The sequence below is a fragment of the Phycodurus eques genome, chromosome 2, assembly GCF_024500275.1.
Source record: "Phycodurus eques isolate BA_2022a chromosome 2, UOR_Pequ_1.1, whole genome shotgun sequence".
NCBI lineage: Eukaryota > Metazoa > Chordata > Actinopteri > Syngnathiformes > Syngnathidae > Phycodurus > Phycodurus eques.
Window position 1 is genome coordinate 41,270,505 of NC_084526.1, and position 9,803 is coordinate 41,280,307.

Genomic DNA, 9,803 nt, shown 5'->3' on the forward strand with positions numbered 1-9,803 from the left:
AATGTCATTTGTAGACTGGGACTCAACTCAAGAAATGTGGCGGGAGGAAGTAATATGTAAATTCGCTTATAATTTGGGAATTTGATTGTGAAAATATAGGAATTGGGGCATTTAAAATGTCTGCATTCGTTTGGGAATGTTGGCATGGAAAATGTGGAATAACTAAAGCCTTGGGAATTTTGAGGGGGAAAATAGTTCCCAATATGTTCAGAACAGGCAGGACAGTTTGAAGTTGGAATGGGAATGTCTCATTCACTTGGATATTATTTTTTGTCTTTTCTTATTGAAAATTGTGGATTCTTAGGAAATGGGTGAAGAGTTTGAAAAACACATGCCCAAATATCCCGAGAAAAATGCTCAATCATAAAAGACTTGCAGAGTAACCCATGTGTGAATGCTCTTTTTGTTGGATTTGACGCATTCGTGGGATTGTTAGAATTCTGTTGAATAACGGCAACACAGGCAAACAAGTGTGAGGCCTTCGCTAGGAGACGGCGGGGAAACTCACTGGCTGCTCACGAGCTTCTCACGTATGGTGGAGAAATCCATGGGCTTTTTGATGACCTTCTTATAGCCAGGGACTGATTTGAGGTTAACGGGTGTGAGGAAAGGCCAGGCGTCCTGATGTCGCTCCAGCTCAGCAAGAAGAACCCTGGTGAGCACACACTTCATTACTATCATCGACGGACATTTCAATGCCATCTATCGTAGCGTTATTTCCCCTTCTGGGCTCCACGCTGGCCATTTGTATCCACCTAGCTTCTTTTTATTATTGAACAAAAAACAAAATCACTTAAGCTGTGTTAATGCAAATTCAATGTACAGTAATAATATATAATAATAATTTAAGACAGGGAGGTAGATCACGAGTCGCCTGCGGGCTTGTGCTGGAAACACAGCAATTAAATTATCAAAATAAATGTAAAGGATACATGTTTTTACCACATTAAAAAAAAAAAATTGAAGTTAAGGTCAAATGTGTTTCTTTCTAGTGTGTACACCTTGAACCTTTGTTTTCAAACATCCGTTGCTCAAAGGGTTAAAACACCACGAAACTGATGCTATTTGTTAGCCCGTCTATGGCATTTTGCATTGTTTGTTCGCATTAAGCTAAACGGACTTGAAGGCAAAGCCTCTCTTTTTGGAAGAATTGTTCACTATCTGCCAAACTGCTGCTTGTTTTGAAGTGAGGTTGAGTTCATTGCCACCTGACCAAATTTTTGCTCACAGATCAAAGCAAAAACAAATTGATATGACGGCTTGTATCTTGAAAATATCATAAGTCGGGTCACTTGTAGTGAGATAATATAAAATTGTAATTTTTGAGGTGGTTGTCCAACCTGCGCATTGTGCGAACTGGAATTTGAAGGGGTAAAAAATAAATACAAAATAAGTTGTATTTTATACCAAAGACAATAACTGATGTTAGTTAAAAACTTTATGCAGTAACAGAAGGAATAAACACAATCAAAAAAATAATAATAATAATTTTTGGCCACAACCAAGCAGGAAATGTAGTAAAATCAAACAAGGCTTTAGTGTTAATTAAAAGGGGGGATGAATAAAGAATTAAGAAGCAGTAATAAAGTCCATACCTGCATAAACCCAAGTCCCTATTGTTGTCTCGAGCAGTCTTTGCTCTTTTGACACACACGGGATTCTCCTGATTTGATCCCAGCAGAGCAGTCGAGCCCTCGTCGCTTTTCCTATTGCGACTGTTGTCTTTTGAGCTTTTCTTGGGCGTGCTGCCGGCGCTAGCTGGGTCGTCCTCAGACACGTCGCCGTTCCCGGCGTGCTTCCCGTTCTTCTTGGCCTCGCCACCTTTCTTGCCAGCTCCCGCGCTGGATGCTACTGGTTTGCTTGGAGGTTTCTTGCTTTTGGGAATGGGACCACTGGCCTGAACAGGGTAAAAAGCAATAACTTTCTTCAAAGTCGGTGCCATCACAACAGTACAGCCATCCACTACTGTATAACATCAGAATCAGAATCATATTTATTTGCCAAGTATGTCCAAAAAAAAACACACAAGGAATTTGTCTCCGGTAGTTGGAGCCGCTCTAGTACGACAACAGACAGTCAACTGACAACACTTTTGAGACATAAAGACATTTGCAAAAACAGTCACTGAGGAATAAAGGCTTATCTGGTAAAACAAAAATTTGCGCAATTGTGCAAAAAGATGCAGAGTCCTCGAGCACTGAGAACAGTTTGAATGACTAATATAGCAATAGTCCGGTGCAATGACCATTGTGCAAAGGGCGCAGAGACTTCAAGGAATGTATGCAGTTTAAAGTGACTAGTAGTGCGATAAACTATTTGTGAAGTACTCGATGTTAACTAGTCCAATTTTATAATGTCACTAGTAGTACTAGTAGCACACAGCTGTCTACTAGTGCGCGGACCTTAAAAGCTATTCTATCGATTCTTCGACAAGGACTGCATTACGGAGGGTTGATGGTACCTTGGTTATGCAAGCCGGGCAGTACCAGTCTCCCTCTGGGATGCTGGTGATTTTGGGTTTGTGGCAGTAAGTGTGGCAGCCTTTGTCACAGCCGTCACATAGTAGCAGGAGGTCCTCGTTGTCCCCCTTCCTGCACATCTGACAGTACTAACAACAAGTGCGTCGGTTAAAAGCAAATCCAGACTCCCTGCCTGCTCCAAGAACAATTTGTGGCAAATGCTTTGGGTCTTGTGCCAGACTAAAAATCGCTCATTTCAAACAAATAAATCATAAATAAATACATTTTTAAAAAAGCGAATGTTTTTCACATATCTTTAGCTAATTTAGCATTTTTTTGTTTGTTTGCCAGTTCACAACGTTGGCAACGTTTTCTTCTCCGTACAAGCACTGCGCAAATTAATACAAGGAAACAAACTGACAGTACAAATTCATTTTTACTTGAAGTACATTCCAGAGTCTGTATTTGTTTACTGTACTGTCGTTGACTCAGTACTTTAGGTGTTACCGGAGTCCATTTTGTATGATTATTTTTAACAAGTACCTGTACTTCTACTTAAGTACAGAATGTGAGCACATTGGCTTACCACTTTCATGATGGAGCGCTCCCAAGCGATGGACTTTTGCAGCTGCTGGATACACATGGCCAGCTGGGCGGCACTGCGCACTTCGGTCAGGGCCTTCCTCCACACCTTCATGCCATGGGCCACCTCCTCTTCACCACTGTCAAGAAAAAAAAAAAAAAAAAAAAAAAAAAAGGAAGGAACGGTGACAATGAGAAACGCCACACACAACAGTACACAAATACTTTACGAGATAAATATGGGTGTTTTACATGGCAAAATATCAGCTGAACCAAGCACCAACAAGACAGCAGAGCTCCAGCTGGACAGGCATTAGCATTTTGAGAATGTGCAACACTGGGAAGAGGGTACACTGACTTTTGTCACTTAAACGGACATTCATGCAGAAAAGAGTGAACGGGGAAAACCTGTACAAGTTTATGCGGGAGAGTAGTAGACCAAAGCCAAAGTTACTGATGCACAACACCATGCAGATGACTGTAGGGAAACACACAATGCCTTCACAGGAAATAAGCACTCCCCCTCGGAATAAAATGCACAAAATTAATGAAGGAAAAATAAATAAAGTGACAAGCCACCATAAAAAGTCCGCTGTGAAAGCATCCAAGACTGTGAGGGACCATCATTCAGGATTACCTCGCTCACACACACTACCGAAAGGCCTATTTCGGTACATTATGAGCGTATTTCGGTGTGTGTGAGGAAAAAAAAAAAAAAAAACTGTTGAGAGCGCATTTGAATATCGCATGTGGCAACAGTCAGATTCAAAAGTGTGTGTGAGCGAAAAAAAATGTTCAGCGAGAGCGTTTCAGTAGCGTGTGTGAGAGGTAATCCTGCATGACGGCCCCTCATCCAAGACCCTGACTTTCGACTCAAACGGAAAAACACACACAAACAGAGGAGAGGGTCTTAACGTGAGAGCGGGGGAGCTTTCGGTTGGAGAGATGACCTACCCTTCCCTGTCAGCACTAGTGGATGGTGCGGGGGCAGGGACAGTGACCGTACCCACATTATCCAGCCTGATCTGAATGGTGGTACCTAGGGGGCTCCTCAGGTACCTTCTCTCGATGTTGCGCTCCAGATTAGCCAGACGGGTCACTGCTATGTCCAGAGGGTTGTCTGGGTGACGCATCACCCCGCCCTTCTCCCCCCGCTCCTCGGGATGATCCTTGCCGTCCTTGTCTCCCCCGTTAGACGATGAGGACGCGGGGCCCGATCTGGTGGGGGGCTTGTGCTCATAATACACCAGATCTTCCCTCTCGGACTGAGGATCAGGATGTGTCCAGCCCTGGGGGAGGAAATCAAGCCTGTCACTACCGAGTTTACACCTGGTCACGGCACATGCACAAAGTTGGGGTTATTTGGCAAAATTGTCGTGTATGTTTAAACCTACCCAAAGCTGGAATTCAGTATTTGAGCAACAACCCATCGCTTCTGTATGACGTAGGTGGCCCCTTGTATATGATGATTCTACAACATTTGTATTCTGTTTTGAAGGACCGACAGTTGGGGAAAAAAGACGGCGGATTGTGCAGAAGAGGCAATTGTTTTGCCATGATTACTGCATTTTGTGCATGCATTGCTCGGGCGGCATGAACTGCTTTTATTTTATGTCAGGTACAATGCAGACAGAGTGAGTCATTCCCGACTATGACTGCGTTTTGTGTGTGCATTGTTCGGTGCGTGTATTTTCCCTCAGGCACCTCGTGGGCAGCTGAGGGGTCCGCCGAAAGATATTTTTAAAATAAATCTTTATTGAACACATTCAATATAAAAAAACAAACACAGACTTCCTCGGAATGACGTGTTGGACTGCAGCAATTATTTTTTTGTCATTTATTGTATTGATTATCTTCTGCTACAAAAACACAAAATGTTTACCGGCTGCTCAGTAAAACGTGTAATTTCCAGTATGTTATTTCCGCTACGTCATGTTCGGTGCGCCACCAATTGAGCCGGTGCGGGAATCTCTACAGTAGACACTAAATATAAAAAGTCGAAGACTGAAAAAAAGATGATAGAGGGGCTGGTAAACTTAATCTGCATTGTGTCATTACCTCGGTTGAAAATTACTTATTTATTTATTTATTTATTATTATTATTATTTTTTTTAAACAAAATTTGGTTTTACACAGTGCGTAAGTTTTTATCTGTTCCATACCTTGACCTGCAGGCTGGCAGCAGTAACCTTCCTCTCCAGTTCCTCCACCTGCTGGAGCACAGCAATGTCCATCTCCATGGCCTGCTCCTCCACACACCAGCCTCGCACCGACTCCACACTGACCTGGCTCTCCTCGAGCTCACGCAGCTCGATCATGGCCACTAGATGGATGATGTCCAAAGCAGATGTCAATCAACAACATGGAACTCCACGACAGAAACCAGCACTTGTATCTTGTCTATCCAGTTGGTTTTTATCATCTTACATTCTTGCCACATAAACAGCATAATCATTATTAAACTTTGAGCCAACGCTATGTCGCAGTTTTCCCGCCCTATGTCGCAGACTTTAAAGCCATTTTAACAGGTTTTTACAGTATACGCGCAAGTCTGAATTGATTCTTGCCTGCCTCCAGTGTAGTACCACGTAGTGGTCACAGCATACCGAGCAGCCCTGAGCTCAACTGGAAGACACGCAACGCAATTAACACCAAGAAGAAGAAGAAGCAGAGAAGGTCCCCTATTGCTTGAAGGGTTTAGAATTACCATTGCAGCAATGCTCATTTCTGTTAGCCCATCTATGGCGTTTCACATTATACCCTAGTCTTAAAATAGTGGATTATTTCCTTTTGTTTTGTGTCAGTTTTACAGTAAAATACAAATGAGTGACAAATATAGCTTGAAGAACGCACGCTTAGCTTCTTATTTGGAGAACTTGTCCGAGTGAGAGATCACATTTCCTTAAAGTGATGTTATAAAGCAGTCTCCCATTTTTCGCCGGCAAGAGTGTAAGAGAAGAGGCACTAAGGAATCGTTTAAAAAGTGTGTTTTCAACTGTGTTTAAACCCGCTCTTTATCGTGGGTGATCTGGAACGTATCGCCTCATGATAAATGGGGGTTTACTCTACCCGTTATACATGCAGCACTTACCGTCCTTGTGTTTAATGCAGACTTGGGGGATGATCTCGATATATTTCTGCACCTGCCTCTGCAGGCCTTTCTCCCTGATACCCCGGCTGTGGAGCGCAACGACCAGCGCTCGCAGCTCCTCGATGTCAGATATACGCCACCAACCGGTCAACATGTCTGAGAACGTGAACACAAGTGGGCGTCCGAGTAAGAACATTTTCACCAAATCCGGATGATCACCTCAGTCTGTTTTCATGGGCATGCGTTTGTGTGCAATTTCCTGTCTACAGTTTTTCCAAACACAGAAGCCACACACTGGTTATGTAATAAAGGGAATTATGCTAATGATTCCCCCCCCCCCGTAATTGGTCATAATATCCTACATGTTGCTAATCAGATTTTGCATGCCACAGGCACTCTTGTTAATTTATTTTTTTCTTTCCCCAGATATAGACAGATTCTTACCCTCTGGGATAGGCCGAGGTGCGTGGTGGTCTAGAGATTTCGGGATTTCCATTGCAGGAGGCGAGGGCATTGAGGAACTTTTCTCAATGAGAGGTAGAGGTGATTCACTCTTACTGGACACACTTGCCGCCATGTTGCCCTCCACAGAGTGGCCCAGCATGGGACTGGGGCTGCTGCACAGAGGAAAGCTGGGACTTATCATGCCACTTGACCAGCTCCCCAAAGATACTCCTAGTAATGAAACGCCCGACTTTGCCTGAGAAGAAAACAAAAGGGAGGATTGTGGATTAGAGCCAAACAGTTCAGGTGACTCTCTTGGTTGTTTTAGTTACAATTATGCTAAAATATTATTTACGTTCCTGTTAATGCCCATGGAATGTTCCGACTTTTGACAATTGCTGAAATTTTGCAACACTACTCTTACGGAATACTGCCACCTAAGGGTATTCACAGTGCACACCACTTGAATACAGTTGCACCTTTTGGTTTGTCTCATCAAGGGTCGTCATAGCAAGTCAGTGCAGTATGGTACAGTATTTTGTGTTGTCCACATTTTATGCTTGAAAATATATGTTTTTTTGTGTTCAAATATATTAACAGCATGTTTAAAAGTGCGTTTGGGAATGTGTGTGGGATGGGCAAAAATATTTGAAAATACTTTTAATATGGTCTCTATTGCAGAATTTCACTTTTTGCTGGGGGAAATGTTCCAAATGTTCCAGGAAACTTGCTAAGACAGAGAACTATGTCGTTCTGAGCTGTGGCTATTAAACTGTTTTTCACCATTTCGGTTTATATTTTATATGATATTTTAAGCAGGGCTAAAACGGTCCCTCGTGATGCACTTTGTGGAGTCTGGCATGATATAAGTAAGCACTTGAGTGCCTTCATTCGTATCTGGTGCAATTGTGGCGTGTGATTAGCTAGCTATGCCTCCACCCTGACAATGGATCTTCCCTTTGGCTAGTCCATTGGTGTGGCTAAGGCAGAAGAGCCAGAAGAGGGGCGGGGGGTGAGGGGGATTCTGACTCGCCAGCCAACATATGGACTGCTTTAGAGCGCCTCGTCGTTGCGGCATCTAAAAGCCCTGTGACGACCTGGTGGGATAGATTCAAGCCACCGCAAGGCTTTAAGCGGATATATTTTCACTGTTCAAACATAGTTATGTGTTTGCACAAGAAAGATGCTAGACAAAGCTTTTTGAAGTCGTATTTCATTAAATTTCTGCCTGGAGGCAATAAGTAGTAATAATAAAAGCATATTTGCACCACCCAAAAGCAATTTGCGCTGTCTGGAACCATTTGGCCACTGCCCATGTTTACCGCATGGACATTTGTTGCCATTGCCAAAAACGACAGAGGAGCATCTGCGACTTTTAAGACACTATTAGATGTGTAATGTACATATAACATGATGTATGAGCGAGCTGAATGGTAGTTATTTATTTATTTTATTTATTTTTTTTAACCTAAAATGGCCAAAGCTAATCACGAATGCTAACTGTTTAGCAAAAGCTGATTTTGTTGTCTCAAATACTGTTTAAACCATGCACTCAGGAGGAGGAAAAAAAAAACAAAAAAAAACAAATGTAAATAAAAAAATTTGATGGTGACAGCCCTAATTGACAGTCGATAGGGGGGCTGGTTTCAGTGCATACCTTTTATATACTTCGTAATTTTTTAATCAATCAAATTTGGCATGGTTGTTACCACTCTTCTCTGTGGTGTCAAATTTAAAAGCCATTTTCACTTTACAGGGACCTGCAAGTTCCCTATTTAAATCCAAACTTCAATTTAGTAAATTAATGGTTTAGTCCAGTTAATTCCGATAAATCCCAGGGCAAACTACCACAGCAATTAGTCTTTCCACAGTCATGTTTGCAGTGCCTGCAGCTAGCAGCCTCACCTGCAGTGCTGAGAGAGGGTAGGTGAGGAGGCCGGCCGGGTGGTGCGGGCTGATGGAGGCAGATGCCGCAGAAGGAGTGAGAGGAAGAGCGGGTGACGCCGGAGGAGATCTGGGCTTGCTGGGTGTGGAGGACGCCTGGGGGGTGGCATCAAGTGCCCCCGCAGGGGTCGCGGTGAGTGACGAGAGGTCGCAGGGGTTGCGAGGAAGGAGGCTGAACCAGTGTCCGCTTCTCTCGGTCAGAACCCGAAGCAGCTGGTCGTTGGACTGGAGGGAGAGTTGCTGCGAAGGTGTGGGGGAAGAGGCTGGAGGAGTGTCGCCCGGGCTTTCACGCAGGACCGGAAGGCACCGAGCGGATAGAGCGGTCGAGATCGGGCCAGGGACATTTGAAGCGTCTTGACTGATAATCACGGCGGTTTTTGCTACTGTCGGCTCGGAGGAATTGCGAGAGGGGGAGTATGACGTCACGGTGCTCGTGGCGAGAGGAGAATACCTACGGTTGCCATTCTGTCCAGCGTGAGGGCTCCCCTGATCCTCTGCCTTCACAGTTTCTCTTGAAGAGTCTGGACAAAGTCGAGACCCGTAGCCTTGTTGTTGGTAGAAATGGGTTGGAGAGTCTTTCCTCTGGTCGTGCTCATTCTCCTCTTCCTTCTGTTGTTCCAAGCCATGTGGGAGGCCAGAAAGTGAGACGGGTTTGTCCTTCTCCAGTTCACGCTCCTGAGGTTCCTCTTTGACCTTGACTTCCTCTGTTGCTCTTCTCCTCCTCTGTCGCTCCTCTTCAAGTTCTTCTGGACCTGCATGCAAATAAGACAATATCATCCATCTTGGAATTTCACTCTCGGGGCTCTATGCTGGCCTTTATGTCAAACACTCTCCATTTTTGAACCATTTTATCCGTTTTAATGCAGATGTGATGAAAGTTCCCAAGGGTGGGTATTTTTGTCAGATGTCATTTAAACTTCAGCTCTTTAAGTATTTCAAAAATCAAATTGTACATTTTAGCTCTATTGTGGCCACTTTTGGCAATGAAACCCATGAAAGCTTTTTTTTTAAAATTTCTTATTTACAGGATCAATCATTAAGTTTGGGTAAAATGGTTTTCTTTCTAGAGTCAACGCTTAAAATGTATTTTTTTACGTTTCCTACCAGATGACCTCATTTATCTGTTTTTGGACAACAGAGCAATTTCAGATTATATTTGTAGTTTCCGAAAGAGTCTTTGAATGGTAAGCAGTAGAAACTTCCCCTGTCGTACAGTATGGAACAACAACTTTTCCTCTCTTTTTTTTTTTTTTTTTTTTCTTCCAGAAACGTGACAATAGACA

General features: G+C 43.4%; 1 protein-coding gene across 11 annotated transcripts in view; it reads right to left on the reverse strand.

Annotated features, from left to right (window-relative positions):
• Positions 1–9,803, reverse strand: part of baz2ba (bromodomain adjacent to zinc finger domain, 2Ba) — a 107,418-nt gene that overhangs the window by 1,546 nt on the left and 96,069 nt on the right. For 7 of the 11 annotated variants that reach the window (XM_061670735.1, XM_061670734.1, XM_061670732.1 and 4 more), the window contains 9 exons: positions 8,482–9,272; positions 6,577–6,832; positions 6,133–6,288; positions 5,204–5,364; positions 3,996–4,330; positions 3,046–3,181; positions 2,462–2,608; positions 1,596–1,897; positions 509–652 (listed from right to left, as the gene is read on the reverse strand). In XM_061670735.1, coding sequence (XP_061526719.1) covers positions 509–652; positions 1,596–1,897; positions 2,462–2,608; positions 3,046–3,181; positions 3,996–4,330; positions 5,204–5,364; positions 6,133–6,288; positions 6,577–6,832; positions 8,482–9,272 — 2,428 coding nt within the window. The remainder of the gene's footprint in view (positions 1–508; positions 653–1,595; positions 1,898–2,461; positions 2,609–3,045; positions 3,182–3,995; positions 4,331–5,203; positions 5,365–6,132; positions 6,289–6,576; positions 6,833–8,481; positions 9,273–9,803) is intronic. The other 4 variants (XM_061670737.1, XM_061670740.1, XM_061670742.1 and 1 more) reach the window with 1 other exon arrangement.